The 16,499-nt window shown below is 44.4% G+C and overlaps 1 protein-coding gene across 1 annotated transcript in view; it reads left to right on the top strand.

The window, feature by feature from the left end:
* col7a1 (collagen, type VII, alpha 1) overlaps positions 1-16,499 on the top strand; it is a 443,464-nt gene that overhangs the window by 278,861 nt on the left and 148,104 nt on the right. The window contains exons 72-76 of the mRNA XM_059649672.1: positions 2,180-2,248; positions 5,136-5,171; positions 7,739-7,774; positions 9,462-9,509; positions 13,670-13,705. Coding sequence (XP_059505655.1) covers positions 2,180-2,248; positions 5,136-5,171; positions 7,739-7,774; positions 9,462-9,509; positions 13,670-13,705 — 225 coding nt within the window. The remainder of the gene's footprint in view (positions 1-2,179; positions 2,249-5,135; positions 5,172-7,738; positions 7,775-9,461; positions 9,510-13,669; positions 13,706-16,499) is intronic.

The raw sequence follows: 16,499 nt of genomic DNA, 5'->3' as shown, positions 1-16,499 counted from the left end.
CCGTATACATCACATCAACCGGTTTACTCTCATCTACCTGTTTGGTCACCTTCTCAAAGAACTCAATAAGGTTTGTGAGGCACGACCTACCCTTCACAAAACCGTGCTGACCATCCCTAATCAATTTATTCTTTTCTAGATGATTATAAATCCTATCCCTTATAACCTTTTCCAACACTTTACCAACAACTGAGGTAAGGCTCACTGGTCTATAATTACCAGGGTTGTCTCTACTCCCCTTCTTGACCAGGGGAACCACATTTGCTATCCTCCAGTCGTCTGGCACTATTCCTGTAGACAATGACGAGTTAAAGATCAATGCCAAAGGCTCGGCAATCTCCTCCCTGGCTTCTCAGAGGACCCGAGGATAAATCCCATCCGGCCCAGGGGACTTATCTATCTTCACCCTCTGAAGGATTTCTAATACCTCTTCCTTGTGAACCTCAATCCCACCTAGTCTAGTAGCCTGTATCTCAGTATTCTCCTCGACAACATTGTCGTTTTCTAGAGTGAATACTGTTGAAAAATATTCATTTAGTGCTTCCCCTATCTCATCTGACTGTATACACAACTTAGCACTACTATCCTTGATTGGGCCTAATCTTACTTTCGTCGTTCTTTTATTCCTTAAATACCTATAGAAAGCCTTAGGGTTTACCCTGATCCTATCCGCCAACAACTTCTCATGTCTCCTCCTGGCTCTTCTGAGCTCCCCCACTAACACCTCAGTCACCTGCCCTCCCTTATTTCCCAAGAGTAGGCCAAGTTTTGCTCCTTCCCTAGTTAGGTACATTCACAAATTGAATCAGAAAATTTGCTTGTACACACTTAAAAAATTCCTCTCTATCCAACCCTTAATGCTTTGTTAGTCCAAATCTATGCTTGGAAAGTTAAAATCTCCTACCATTGCGACTCTATCACTCTTACAGATATTTCAGATTTCCTTACAAATTTCCCGCTTATAATTGGAGGTACCTATAGTACAATCCTAATAAGGTGATCACCCCTTTCTTGTTTCTTGATTCCACTCAAATATTGAATTGAATTAGCCTTTATTGTCTAAATGAATGTAGTGAAAAGTTTGTAATGTTGCCTCTTTGGTGCCATCTTACGTACAGGGTACCTAGCTACAGATACTGAAGTAGCTGTTGCAGAATTGAGAGAATCATAAATAAATGTTCAGCATAAGAACAGAGAAGTTTTCTATTTATAAGTACTCGAGTTGTAGCCTTTTCGCCAATTCCATGCCAACACTGAAGCTTCAGACCACCCAGCTAAGTCTCTAGATCACACTAGGTTTCAAACCTCGAGCCCTCACTTCCAGTCCCCTTCAGTTCAGATAACCTCCCAGGACTATCCTCCCCAAGTACACTCATAGTGCTATCCCTAACCAAAAACACCACTCCCCCTCCTCTCTTTCCATCCTTCCAATAACATCTATGGTTAGGGTTAGAGTTATGGACCAGACCAGACTCTTTCCCTTGCTCAATGTATTGTTAGGAGATAACCTAGGCCCTAACTTCCATGTTTATTTCAAGTCAAGCGTAAGGTGCTGCATTCTAGATGTAATTCGATTGTTCCACCACCAGGCTTTAATCAAAGCAAGCTTCAATCTTAAACTCAGTTTCGGTATAATCTAAAAGAATTCACCTAACTCTGTTGAAATGTTTGATAATATAACGTATTCTTTAACCACTCATCATCAACTGTTCCAACACAGGCAGCATCCCGCAAACACACCCTTCGGCATAACTGCATTTCAGCAAAACAGTTACGATTCTCATGTGCTGTCTCTCTCCAGTCCCAAAGAAAGAAACAATCTGCCCCTTTTGGTTTTTAAGAGGAAGCCTTGATATCTGAGTCTTCACTGCAGCAGCCACGAGCTGAAGCTTTTAGCTCAGCGGCCAGTAGAAACCTTCTCACTAACTGAAAACAAAATCAAAAACCTCCCTGTGTCTGTGAGAGCCCGCCCACTCATGATTCCAACTGCCTGCCCGAAGGAGACAGTCCAGCACCACTGTGGTAACTCGTCTCTGTCAGGGAAGCAGCACAGAACAGCTCTCCCTCAAAGGCACAGCACTGCCACGGGGAAAAGAAAGCTGAATGGTGAACATGAATTTATTTGTATTTCAGAAACATGTGATTCCCGTCAGTTCACTTATTTATCTTAAATTTGCAGGTCTTATTTTTCAAAGGGCTTGAACCATCCTCCCCAATAGCAGGACCACCGGGACCCTCAGGAACACCGGTAAGATGGCAAGATAACAGTTACTTTAAAATACAGTCAAATGTTAATTCAAGAGGGCTGGTAGATGTCAGATCCAATTACATGAAGAATTTTGAGGCAAAAATATGACCTCCATTTAAATCAAGTTAGTAAATGTGGTTAAGCATCTTGTTGAGTGGAATAAAGGGAGCTCTAGGCTGCTTTTTGTCCATATAGCATGACACAACATGCTTCAGAACGTTCTAGAAAGAGATGCTTTGTGATAAAGAAGCTACTGTAGGATATAACACAGTGTGGAGCTGCAGGAGCGCAGCAGGCCAGGCAGCATCAGAGGAGCAGGAAGGCTGATGTTTCGGGTCAGGACCCTTCTTCAGCTAACCCGAAACGTCAGCTTTCCTGCTCCTCTGATGCTGCCAGGCCTACTGTGTTCCTCTAGCCCCACACTGTGTTATCTCTAACTCCAGCATCGGCAGTTCTTCCTATCTCTGAGCTACTGTAGGATGTTACGCTGCATTATATTTTGATCTAGAACAAGTTGTGGTGTTGAGTAGAGATCCATTGACCTGGAACAGCACATCTTTCACGGTCTAACATAGTTTTACAACCCCGCAGTATTCTGCAGAGCAACCTGAACAGGCAAATCAGAGCACACAGTTACAACCCTCATAATTAGTACAAAGCCATGATTTCCTATAACTGATCCAGCACAGAAAACATTCAAGATCAAATCAATGCCATGTTTCTAATAATTTAAACCACATGCAGGATTTGAGCGAGTGTTTTCCGCAGCTCATAAGTTGAAGAATTTTTGTTTATTTTGTTAATTTGTGGGATGTAGACGTTGCCAGCTGGCCAGCATTTATTGCCTGTCCCTCATGTGTAATATATATTCAACAAGATGGTGATGAAGTAAATATTCAGTGTGTTTCCACATCGATACAATCCAACGCAGAGCCTGTTCTAGTTGTACATGATGGGGCGCAGACTATGGGTTTCCTGACTAGGGGACTGTAAGGGCTGCAGGTGTTGGAAGCCACAGTGAATACACATGGAACTGGACAAACACTGGGTTTAAACAGCATCAGAGGAGCAGGAAAGTGAATGTCTCAGGCCAAAACCCTTCATCAGGGAGCTGACACCTGCTCAAGACATAACAAGGTGTAGAGCTGGATGAACACAGCAGGCCAAGCAGCATCAGAGGAGAAGGAGAGCTGACGTATCAGGCCTAGACCCTTCAATGCAGGTTACACCATGCAAGGGAACCTCCATTCAGGCCATGCAGTGACCAAAGAAACCAGCATCTCATCACTCTGTAGAATTATTCCACTGCACCCATGTGCACAATTGTCCTTGTACTTGCTTGTTCTGAAGTGGGAAGTCTGCTGTGATGATGTATTGATGTAACTGTCTGTTTTGTATTGTTTTGAGGTATCATGCATGATGCACAGGGAGCCAAGTAGTTGTGGAGGCGATGTCCTTGTGTTGTTGTCATTGGACTATTAATCCAGTGACATTGGTAATATCCTGGGTTCAAATCCCACACTGTGGTAAAATTTAAAAGTCTGGAGTTAAGGGTTGAATAACAACCATGAAACTGTTGTCACCTTTTTTGGGGAGAAAGCCTGTCTGGATCACTAGTGTCCTTTAGAAATGGATATTTGCCGTCATTACATGGTCTGGTCTATATGTGACTCCAGACCTACAGCAACGTAGCTGATGTGCCCCTCTGGGCTATTAATGTTGGCCTAGCCAGCGATGCCCTCATCCTGTAAATGAATGTTAAAAAAACTTAATGGCAATAATTGTCATTAATTTGGAAATGTGTACTCATTGTTGAAGCTGCAGCAGTAAAAGTGAATTAAGCTCATGGTGTTTAGTGTGATCTTCTTGGTAAATTCTGTGTGGGCTAGAGTCACTGCTAGATCCCAAATTACAGCATTAGTCCTCATTAGTAGTGGTTCAGTTAGTAACATGCTTACGTCTAAGACCAAACAAATAATAGGTTCAAATCCCACAAGCTCAAAAGTCAGAGTTGATATTGTCAGTGATGATCTATCGGAGATAAATTGAGGAAATTCAGAAGACTCTGCAGAGAGAGAAGCAATGCTTTAAGTCTGAAATAACTCCTGGAAATGCAATTTTTTCGATTAGATGTTAGATCAAGGCCTCACTTGCCCTCGCAGTCGGATGCAAAATGATCCCAAGAGGCAGTTTTAAGGAGAGGGATAGAATTATCCCAGCATTTTTGACCAATATTTATCCCTCAATCACCATCACAAAATCAGATTGCTTGGATACTATGACAATACTATTAGTGCGAACTTGCTGTGTAAAATTTAGTTGCAGCATTTCCTACATCACAGTAGTGACTGCATTTCCAAAAAAATACCTCATTGGATGTAGGGTGCCCTGGGACATTGTGTGGACATGAAAGATGCTGTAGAAATGTGAACGCGTCCTATCAGTTTTATATCGCTCTCACATCAGTTCAAGAGGGCTTCTTCGTGTTAGATTGCGGAGATTTGGATGGGAACTGAGGAGGATCCCGTAGCGTTTTAATGTTTTTGATAAATAGTACAATCAGCAGCAGGTTGTGATGTCTGAATGCCAACAGGGGCCTGTGGGATTTGATCAGGATCTGTGTGAGTGCATGATCTGTTCTTCAGGCAGTGTTGAGAGAGGGCCACACGGCCAACACACTTGCCTCTCATGTGATATCAAACAGATCTGTTGAAGGAAAGCATGATTGTGCAAAAGGATGAATTAGAAAAGCCCCTTACTCCTTTTCTTCCCACTGTGAATGTTGGACTGTTAACAGCTCCTCATAATCGTGCGTGGGAATTTCAGAATGTGATTGAGGCTGCAGTAAAGTTGCTTTTAAATGTATCATTTTGCTTGTTTTCTACAGGGAATACCAGGTATCCCAGGAACCTCAGGGCAACGTGTAAGTTCCTTATGTTCTCATCCGACCAATGAGCAGTCTGGATACAACTAAGTGGGAGAGTGGGTCATGAGGTGGATGCAAGGAGGCTTCAGGTTGAGCAAATATATGGCAGATGCACTACAGACCTGTCAATGTGAAGTTATACACTTCAGTGTGGGAAATTGAAAGGCAGAGCATTGTTTGGTGACATTCTGGGAAAGTGGATGTACAAAAGGACCTAGGTGACAGTCAATGGAAATAAACAGGCAATAGCAGCATGTAATCAGAAAGACAAATTGCATTTGGCCTTCACTGCAGGAGGATTTCAGTCCAGAAGTTGAGACAGCTTACTGTAGTTCCATAGGGCCTTGGTGAGTCCACGCTTGGAGTATTTGTCACGTACAGTTTTGGTCTCCCTACCCTGGGCAGGATATATTTGCCACAGAAGGGTTGTACAGTAGTTAGCTGTGCTGCTTCACAGCGCCAGGGACACGGGTTCAATTCCACCCTCGGGCAACTGTCTGTGTGGAGTTTGCATATTCTCCCTGCGTTTGCGTGGGTTTCCTCTGGGGTCTCCAGTTTCCTCCCACAGTCCAAAGATGTGCAGGCCATGCTAAATTGCCCGTAGTGTTGGGGGATGTGTAAATTAGGTTGATAACAGGGGGTTGGGTTTGGGTGGGATACTCTTGTTGGGCTAGAGGGCCTGTTTCCACACTGTATGGGTTCTACGAGTCTATGACAAGGAGTGCAGTAGAGGTTCACTAGGCTTATGACAGTATGAGGATTGGTATTCACTAGAGTTTAGAAGAATGAGAGGGGATCGGATTGAAATATCTAGGGCTGGACAGACTAGATGTAAAGAGAATATTTCTCCATGGAGAATATTTTCCCATAGTTTGAAGAGTCCAGAACCAAAGGGCCGTGGTCTCAGGATACAAAGTAAGGTATTTAGGACTGAGATGAGGCAACATTTCTTCACTCAGGGTGGCCAACCTGTGGAATTCACTACTGCAGAAGGCTCTGGAGACTATGTCACTCAGTATGTATTCAAGAAAGAGATTGATAGTGTTTCAGGCATTAAGTGTCAAGAGGCATGGAGAGAAGCAATGAGATGGCATAGAGAGAAGCAGGAATATCGCTCTGAGATAGAGGAAGAGCAGTGATACTAGTGAGTTATGGAACAGGTTTAAAGGAGCCAAATAGCCGCCTTCTGCTCCAGACATAAATAAGAAATAGGTTGAGTGACAGGAGACAGACAGTTAGAATAATGGGTAAGTACTCACATTGGCAGCTCATGACCAGTGGTGTCCCGCAGGGATCTGTGTTGGGGCATCAGTTATTCACAACCTTCATTAATAACTTGAATTAAAAAGTCAAATATCCACATTTGCTGCCGATACAAAATTGCATGGTGTACTCCAAAGATGTGCAGGTTAGAGTGGATTGGCTATGCTAAATTGCCCATGTTGTCCAGGGGTGTATAAATTAGGTGAATTAGACATGGGAAATGCTGGGTTACAGGGTAGGGGAATGGATCTGGGTGGGATGTTCTTTGGAAGGGCAGTGTGTACTTTTTGGGCCAAATGGCCTGTTTCCACAATGTTTCTACGACCTATGATTGTAGACATTGTTGACAATAGTATAAAGTTACTACAGGATCTTGATCCATTAGGTGAATGGGCAGAGCTGTAGCAGATGCTTTCTAATATAAACAAGTATAAGGTATAAAAATAGGGTGGATCAGGGTACTCTGTAGATGGTATGAAGTTAAACACAATGATTGTTCAAAGAGATTTGGGGTTCAGGTGTGTAGATCTTTAAAATGCCATGAACAGACATGGGAAGTAATCAAGAAGGCCCATGGGATGTGGTCTTTCTATTTCGAGGGCTGGAGTATAAGGATGCAGAAGTGATGCTGCAGTTATACAAAACCCCGTTTGGACTGCACTTGGAGGACTTTGAGCAGATCTGGGCACCACAGCTTAAGAAGGATGTATTGGCCCTGGAAGGTGTACAACGTAGGTTTTCAAAAATGATGCCTGAACTTCAGGCATTAAATCATGACAAGAGATTATACATATCAGGCTTGTTTTCTTTAAAATTTAGAAGGTCAATGGGTGATCTGATCCAAGTCTTTAAGGTATTGACAGGAAAGGATTGGGTACATAAAGATAAGCTTGTTGGAGATTCCAGAACTCAGGGGCATAGTCTGAGAAGTAGGGCTGGACTGTTCAGGAGAGACAAAAACAGAAATTAGTGGAAAAACGCAATAGGTCTGGCAGCATCTGTGGAGGGAATTCAGAGTTAATGATTTGGGTTGAATGACCCTTCATCAAGAGACATGTTAGGAACAGCTTCTGCACACATGGTAGACTTTGGAACAGTCTTCCACAAATAGCGTTTGATGCTAGATAATTGTTAATTTTGAATCTGAGTTGGATGCATTTTTGATAAGCAAATGAATTAAGGGACATGGATTGAGTTAGACCACATTTGGAAGGCACAACAGGCTTGAGGGGCTGAATGACCTCCTCCTGTTTCTATGTTTACTTGATTGCCTCACTCAAGTCTATATCTTGTGTTTGCAGGGAGAGAAGGGAGACGCTGGTGCCAAAGGTCAGAAGGTAGGTAAAGCTCTCTGATGGTGTGTAGTGTGTGCATTACATGCTGGAAGACTTGAGCCATCTGAACGTGTAAATTGGGATGACAGATTGATATTTTGGATATAGTTTAACCATAATTTCAGAAGCGTTAAAGGGTCCTGTACATTGTAATGTGATATGATGCTTGGGTAACCACTCACTGGTAGCTTGGATTACTACCACCCATTGTCCTTCCTGTGCAAGTTGAAGGACCTGTTCAGTAGCCCGTGAGATGGACCTCAGCACTCTCAGCAGAAGATGCTCTTGTCTTCAGTAACAAGATGATGTTTAATACATAATTAAACACGTACAAATTACTCAGGTATATTAGCTATTAGCAGGACTGATGACAAGACCATTGTCACTTGTTGCAGAACCTTTGAGTATCCTTGCGAGAAGGAAAATGCCATCCTTACCTGGTCTGGCCTATATGCAGCTCTGGACCCTCAGTAAAGTGGTTGACTCTTAACTGCCCTCTGAAATGCCCTCTCAGTTCAAGGGCAATCAGAGACAAGCAACAAATGCCATTATTGACAGCCATACCCACATTTCCTGCAAGAATAAGTGAAAATTACTGACAAGAATTGGTAAAATATGCATGCCTCAATCAGGAGACCATGGCCAGGATCTAATTCCAAATAGCCCCTGTCCCCGTCTAGTGGCTGTGTTACATATCAGACTGGGAGGGCTCTTCTGGTGTCCATACCTCTGAGCTAGGAGGACTAGGTTCTATCACGAACATCAATAAGCAGCAAAATGGCACGACAAACTCTCCTTAATATCTGCACGTTCAGACAGTGAAGGCCATCAGTTTAACTGGGACAAGGTAACCATCGTAGCCCAAGCCAAACATAGACATAAGCAGGAATTCCTAGGGGCATGGTTCTCCACCCATACTTCAATCAACAAACATATAGAATTGGACCCTGTCTATAAGCAGATCAAAACTGAAAATGACACTGCTCACTATAACAGGCCAGACAGTATAAATTCCAAGAGGAGTAGAATAACATTGCTTCATCAGAGGCTCCACTGATGATGTCCCCCAGCATGGTGACCAACGTCTGAGCAATAACGAGCCAGCTCAGCGAGCAAGTCAACAACCTGACTTTGGAACTCTCTGCCTCAGAAATTAATGCAGGTGGGGTCATTGAATATTTTTAGGACAGAGGGTAATAGATTCGTGTGAGGCAGGAAGTCAAAGGATATATGGGAGCCAGGGGGCGGTGGTAGGAATTCTAAATGGGAATGTTGCATTCAAAATGCAAAACATATTTTCCATAGTCTTATTAGATGGCAGAACAGGCTTGAAGGGCTGAATAGCCTAGTCTTGCTCCTTTTCAGATGTTAACTTGAGGCTCCATCAGGTGGAGGTAAAAGATTTCACGGCCACTAAATAGAATAAGAGTAAGGAGTTAACCACGATGTCTCAGCCAACATTTATCCATCAAAAATAAATCACAAAACGTAGATCACATGATCATGATTTCATTGCTGTTAGTGGGATCTTGCTCTGCACAATAGGGCTGCCAAATTTCCTACATTACCACACTGTAACAATACTGGCATGGAAAAAAAAGTCTCGATTGCAGTTATGTGATCATTATGAATGTGAAGGAAGGTGCTGAAACTTTGTGACAAACATCTTGGTTCTTTGTTTTTGCGACAGGGTGAAAGTGGTTTGGATGGGAAGCCAGGAGCACCAGGGACAGCTGCTGTAAGTACAGAATGTTTTAAATGCTGTTCAAATCTTCATTTAATGTGACAGAGCAGAGACAGAAAAGGCACTGACCGACGATGATGATGGTCCTGCCTTATACGTTCACCCTGCGGGAGTCCGGCTTGCTGTACATTTTCATGTGGATGTTGGAGCCTGGAGATACACATAGGGATGGTCAATGCTCCAATATTTTCTCCCCCTCAAACAATTGTCCAGGAATCTCTCTCACTCTTAACACCCAGTCCTTAGCACACACTGGAATGATTTGCAAGTTGATCCACAACCTGTTTGACCTCATTATGGACAAACATCCCATGGACTTCAGGTTCTGGAGTGGGATTCCGAACCCTGAACTTCTTGCTTAGAGCTAGGGATGCTACCTGGGTAACTCTGACATCAGCAGTCGCATGCCGTTAGGATTGAGAATGGGGCAACAGTATGATCTGGAATCCAAAGATCAGTATTCTGTAAGTCAGGTTGGAAGGAAGAGTTGGTACAGACTCCCAAGAGACACAGTAGTCATTAGTGGATTATGCAGAAGCAGAGATGCAGCAGAATAAGAGTCAGGATTTGTCTAAAACAGCAGTCTCTACAGTAAGGTCCAGTCTACGAGAGCAGTTTCTACAGTGTGGACCAGTCTATATGAGCAGTCTCTGCAGTGTTAATCAGTCTATGAGAGCAGTTTCTACAATGTGGACTAGTCTACAAGAACAGTCTGTACAGGGTGGACCAGTCTATGAGAGCAGTCTCTGCAGTGTGGACCAGTCTATGAGAGCAGTCTCTACAGTGTGGACCAGTCTATGAGAGCAGTTTCTACAGTGTGGACCAGTCTATGAGAGCAGTTTCTACATTGTGGACCAATTTATGAGAGCAGTCTCTACAGTGTGGACCAGTCTACAAGAGCAGTCTCTACAATGTGGGCCAGTTTATGAGAGCCATCTCTACAGTGTGGACCAGTCTATGAGAGCAGTCTCTACAGTGTGGACCAGTCTACAAGAGCAGTCTCTACAATGTGGGCCAGTTTATGAGAGCATTCTCTACAGTGTGGACCAGTCTATGAGAGCAGTTTCTACATTGTGGACCAATTTATGAGAGCCATCTCTACAGTGTGGACCAGTCTATGAGAGCAGTCTCTACAGTGTGGACCAGTCTACAAGAGCAGTCTCTACAATGTGGGCCAGTTTATGAGAGCATTCTCTACAGTGTGGACCAGTCTATGAGAGCAGTTTCTACATTGTGGACCAATTTATGAGAGCAGTCTCTACAATGTGGACCAGTCTATGAGACCAGTTTCTATAGTGTGGACCAGTCTGTGAGAGCAGTTTCTACAGTGTGGCACAATCTATGAAAGCAGTTTTTACAGTGTGGACCAGCCTATGAGAGCAGTTCCTGCAGTGTGGACCAGTCTATGAGAACAGTTTCTACGGTGTGGACCAGTCCTTGAGAGCAGTCTCTTCAGTGTGGACCAGTCTATGAGAGCAGTCTCTACGGTGTGGACCAGTCTATGAAAGCAATCTCTACAGTGTGGACCAGCCTATGAGAGCAGTCTCTACAGTGTGGACCAGTCTATGAGAGCAGTCTCTACAGTGTGGAACAGTCTATGAGAACAGTTTCTACAGTGTGGACCAGTCTATGAGAGCAGTCTCTACAGTGTGGACCAGTCTATGAAAGCAATCTCTACAGTGTGGACCAGCCTATGAGAGCAGTCTCTACAGTGTGGACCAGTCTATGAGAGCAGTCTCTACAGTGTGGAACAGTCTATGAGAACAGTTTCTACAGTGTGGACCAGTCTATGAGAGCAGTCTCTACAGTGTGGACCAGTCTATGAGAGCACTCTCTACAGTGTGGAACAATGTATGAAAGCAGTCTCTACAGTGTGGACCAGCCTATGAGAGCAGTCTCTACAGTGTGGACCAGTCTACAAGAGCAGTCTCTACAGTGTGGACCAGTCTGTGAGAGCAGTTTCTACAGTGTGGACCAGTCTGTGAGAGCAGTTTCTACAGTGCGGACCAGCCTATGAGAGCAGTCTCTACAGTGTGGACCAGTCTGTGAGAGCAGTCTCTACAGAACCAAGACCACACCTCATTGTAGGTAGAATCCACCAGAAGTCACCAGTACATGGTTCTCCCTCTGGTTTAAGTACAAACTGTGGAGACTTAGAGGCTAATGTGTTGTCTAGTTTTCATTCTGAAATAATTTAATTGTGTTAAAATTTATTAGCTACGGATAATGACCCAAGTAGGATTACTTTACTCTGAATTCCCGAGGTGAGGTGAGAATGACAGCCCTTGACATCAAGGCCACATTTGACCGAGTTTGGCATCTAGGAGCCCTAGCTAAACTGGAATAGGTTAGTATCCAGGGGAAAACTCTGCGCGGGTTCCTGGAAGATAGGAGGATGGTTGTGGTTGCTGGAGGTCAGTCATCTCAGCTCGAGGCCATCATTGCAGGAGTTCGCTAGGTACTGTCCTTGGCTCAAATGTCTTCAGCTGCTCCATCAATGATCTTCCCTACATCATACGGTTGGAAGTGGCTGTGTTCAATGATTATTGCACAATGTTCAGCACCATTTGCAAACTCCTCAGATACTGAAGCAGTCCGTGTTCAAATGCAACAAGATCTGGACAATATCCAGGCTTGGGCTGACAAGTGACAAGTGACATCCACACCACACAAATGTTAGGCAATGACCATCTCTAATAAGAGTCAATCTAACCACTGCCCATTCATTTTCAGTGGTGTTACCCTCACTGAGTCTCCAACTATCAATATCCTTGGCTTACCACTGACCAGAAACTCAACTGGACTCGCCACATAAATGCAGTCGCTACAAGAGCAAATCAGTGCGAGGAATACTGTAGCAAGTAACTCACCTCCTGACTCCCCAAGGTCTGTCTACCATCCACAAGGCACAAGCCAGGAGTGTAATGGAATACTCCCCGACTTGCCGGGATGGGTGCAGTCCCAACGACACTCTAGATGCTTGACACCATCAAGGACAAAGCAGCCCGCTTGACTGGCACTACATCCACAAGCATTCACCCCCTCCCCCACCGACGCTGAGTGGTAGCTGTGTACTATCCACAAGATACACTGAGGAAATTCACCAAAAGATCCTTAGATAGCACCTTCCAAACCCACAACCATTTCTATCTGGAAGGACAAGGACAGCAGATAAATGGGAACCTTCAAGTTCCCCTCCAAGCTATTCACCATTCTTGGAAATATATCACTATTCTTTCACTGCCACTGGTCAAAATCCTGGAACTCCCTCCTTAAGGCCATTATGAGTCTACGCACAGCACACAATTTGCAGTGGTTCGAAAAGGCAGCTCAACACCACCTTCTCAAGCAACATCTAAGGATGGGTAATAAACACTGTCTAGCCAGTGGCACCTACAGCATGGAAATAAATCCTTCAGTCCAACTTGCTCATGCTGACCAGATGTCTTAAATTAACCTTGTCTCATTTGCCAGCATTTACCCATCCCCCTCTCTGATGAAGGGTCTAGGCCTGAAATGTCAGCTTTTGTGCTCCTGAGATGCTGCTTGGCCTGCTGTGTTCATCCAGCTACACACTTTGCTGTCCTTCTAAACCTTCCTATTCATGAACCCATCCAGATGCCTTTTACATGTTACAATTATACCAGCCTCCACCCCTTCCTCTGGCAGCTCATTCCAGACACTTACTACCCACTGCATGAAAAAGTTGCCCCTTTGGTCCGTTTTGAATCTTTCCCCTCTCACCTTCAATCCATGCCCTCTAGTTTTGGACTCCCCCACCCTGGGAAAAAGGCCATGGCTATTGACCCCATGCAAGCCCCTCATGTATTTATTAGTCTCTACAAGGTCACCCCTCAGCCTCTGATGCTCCAGGGAAAACAGCTCCAGCCCATTCAGCCTCTCCCTGTAGCTCAAACCCTCCAACCCTTGTAAACCTTTACTGAACCCTTTCAAATTTAACAATATCTTTCCTACAGCAGGGGGACCAGAATTGAGCACAATGTTCCAAAAGTGACCTAACCAATGTCTTGTGCAGCTGCAACGTCTCCTCTGGAGGTGTCACCAGTCCCAATGTTTTCATCTTTCAGCAGTTCCCACTGCTTCGTCAAGCTGCCTGTTGAAGGGTCATGAACTCATTTTGTTTCTCTTTGCAGCATGTCGAAGATGCTCTATCAAACTTCGGGCTCAAGGTAAATGGCGACCAATTAACTGTAGAACTTAGTTAATTCAGTCATTTTTTACTACTGCTCTTCACTTTTCAATTGGTGCTCACTCTTATTCCTCAATGTTGCAATGTTTCTTCAATTTGCTTCATTCTCTCTTATCCCTATATATGATTTCCTCAAGGCTTTTTGTCATGGATTTAATTCTCAGACTTGTTTTAGTATTTATTCATTTTATTTCTTTCTAATTGCTCCTGTTTGCGGTCTAACAGAGCCCATTAAACGTTATTGCATTATGTTTTGTGCATTTTATATTTTAAATGTTGATGAGTCAATTTTTTTGTGTGTCACAATGAGTAGGTGGGGACTGTTGGGAGTGAGTATTGAACTGAAGATTACCTTTTGATACATTTACAGTCAAAGCTAATGGTGAAGTTTTGTTGTATTTCTGAATGAATGGTTCTTTGATTGATGGACACCTCTTGGGAACTCACATTGAAATTAGAATGCCATCCACAAACTTACAAAAATTATTTCTTGGGACATGGGCACCATTGGGAAGACTATGTTGGGAAGACTTTGTTGCCTATCCCTAATTACCCTTACAACTAATGTGCTTTGGGCTAAATCAGAGTCAGCCATATTGCTGTGGGTCTGGAGTCACATGGAGGCTGGATCGGGTTAGATTTCCCTCCCTAAACGACATTGGTGAACCATTGCTGATGGCTGTCATAATCATTATTACAGAGACTGGTTTTAAATTCCATGTTATTTAAGTTAACTTTGATGATTCTTTTAAGGTTTTTTGCACAATGGCATTTTATCATTGCATACACTGCTAAAGGTAGGCCATTCAACCTCTTGAACCTTCCCTGCTAATTGACAAGAGCATGGCTGATTTAGTTCTGACCTCAACTCACTTCCCTACCTATCCTTGATGCCCTTTGGCTCCCTTGTTATTCAGGACCCCGTGGTTGAATCTGAATCGCCTAGATATTTTGGAAAGCTAACCCAATTCCATTGCCACTACATCACTGCCTCACCCTAAATCCCAGCAATGATGGACCACCATCATCTGGCCCCATCTGAGAGTATTTTGTCTGTGAACCGAGCTATTCTTGGAGAAGACATAAACACAGATCTCCCTTGATGTGGCTTGGAGCAAAACATCTGCTTGACATACTGCAGGAAGGAAGTGCATGCTTTGTGCAAGACGGCATGTGTTCTGGGTCATATTGGAATATTGTATGAACACCAAGCTTAAAGCAAGCTAGACTAAAACAGGAAACACTGACATTTTCTAGTGACAATCCCCAAAGTCACGAGCTGACTTGTTACTGAGATAAAGGGTGGGGTTGCCACAAGGGAATCGGTGTTCCTATTTCCAGGTCTTCTTCCGTCCCTGAGACAGACAGCTGTAAACTTGCTGAGGCTAAAGCTGTCGCCTCTAATCAGTTATTGGAGTGTCAACGTGGTGAGGCAGAGAGGACTGGATGCATGACTGCAAACATGGAGCCTAAAGCAGCCAAAGAGATGGAACAACACCGATCCCTCAACCCTCTGACTCCCCAGGTATCGATCTCTTGGCTCTGAATAAAGAGTGATTGACTGAGTTTAGGAGCCAAGGTGTATCATTTGTCTGTTCTGAGGATGGGTCAGTCAACCCGAAATGTTACCTCTGATTTCTCTCCACAGATGCTGCCAGACCTAATGAGCTTTCCCAGCAATTACTTGTTTTGTTTTTGCATTCTTTGTCCTTAGTGTGTCTCTAGTGTACACCCTTTTTTTTATCACTTGGCTCCCAGTTGATTTTCTGTCCATTTCACACCTTACTCTGCACCCATTCTACACCTCCTTTTCTCATTCAACACCTTTTATCTTATGCACTGAATCTCTACACCATCTGCACCTCCCCCGCTCCAATCCCCCTCCCCGACTCCAGCCGCCACCCCCACCTGCCGACTTCTCCCGCTTCTCTCAGAAGTATTTAAGATACATTTTCTGACACCTTTCAGTTCTGAGGAAGAGTCACACGGGACTCAGAGGGTTGACTCTGTTTCCACAGATGCTGTTTCGGATTTCCAGCAGCTGCAGGATCTTGCTTCTATTCCTTCTTGTTTAATGTAATCTGAAGTCAGTTGTTGTGTAAGGCTCCACAGAGTTTTGATACATATTAAAGCTCGCTGTTGAAAACCAGAGATAACACTGTGCGGAGCTGGAGGTACGCAACAGGCCAGGCAGCGTCAGAGGAGCAGAAAAGCTGACATTTCAGGTCAGCACCTTTCTTCAGAAATAGGGGAGGGAGAAGGAAGCTCTGAAATAAACAGAGAGAGGAGGGGTGGGGCTGGGGAAGGTAGGTGGGATGGTGATAGCTGAGTGCAGGCAGGCAGTGGTGGGGATTGGTCAGTGAGGTGGGAGGAGCGGATAAGTGGGAGGGAAGGTGGACAGGTTGACTCAGGAGGGGGTGGTGACAGGGAGGGTTGATCATGGGATGAGGCCGGAGGTGGGGAGAGTTTGAAACCAGTAAATTCCTTATTTAGGCCATTGGGCTGTAGGCTCCTGAGGCAGAATATGGGGTGCTGCTCCTCCAATTTCCAGGTGGGGTCATTGTGACACTGGAGGTGGCCCGGGATGGACATGCTGCCCAGGGAGTGGGAGGGGGAGTGGGTGGAAGTTGAACTAGAAGGTGTTGAAGTTTGTCATGAACCGAGTGTCGGTATTCAACAAAGCGGTCTCCAAGCCTCTGCTCGGTCTCATCGACGTAGAGGAGGCCACGTCGGGAGCAGTGGACACTGTTGACCACATTGGCGGATCCGAGCCT

The sequence above is a fragment of the Stegostoma tigrinum genome, chromosome 11 (genome assembly GCF_030684315.1).
Source record: "Stegostoma tigrinum isolate sSteTig4 chromosome 11, sSteTig4.hap1, whole genome shotgun sequence".
Taxonomy (NCBI): domain Eukaryota; kingdom Metazoa; phylum Chordata; class Chondrichthyes; order Orectolobiformes; family Stegostomatidae; genus Stegostoma; species Stegostoma tigrinum.
Note: the sequence above shows the minus strand (reverse complement) of the source record. Positions and strands in the feature narration are given on the sequence as shown.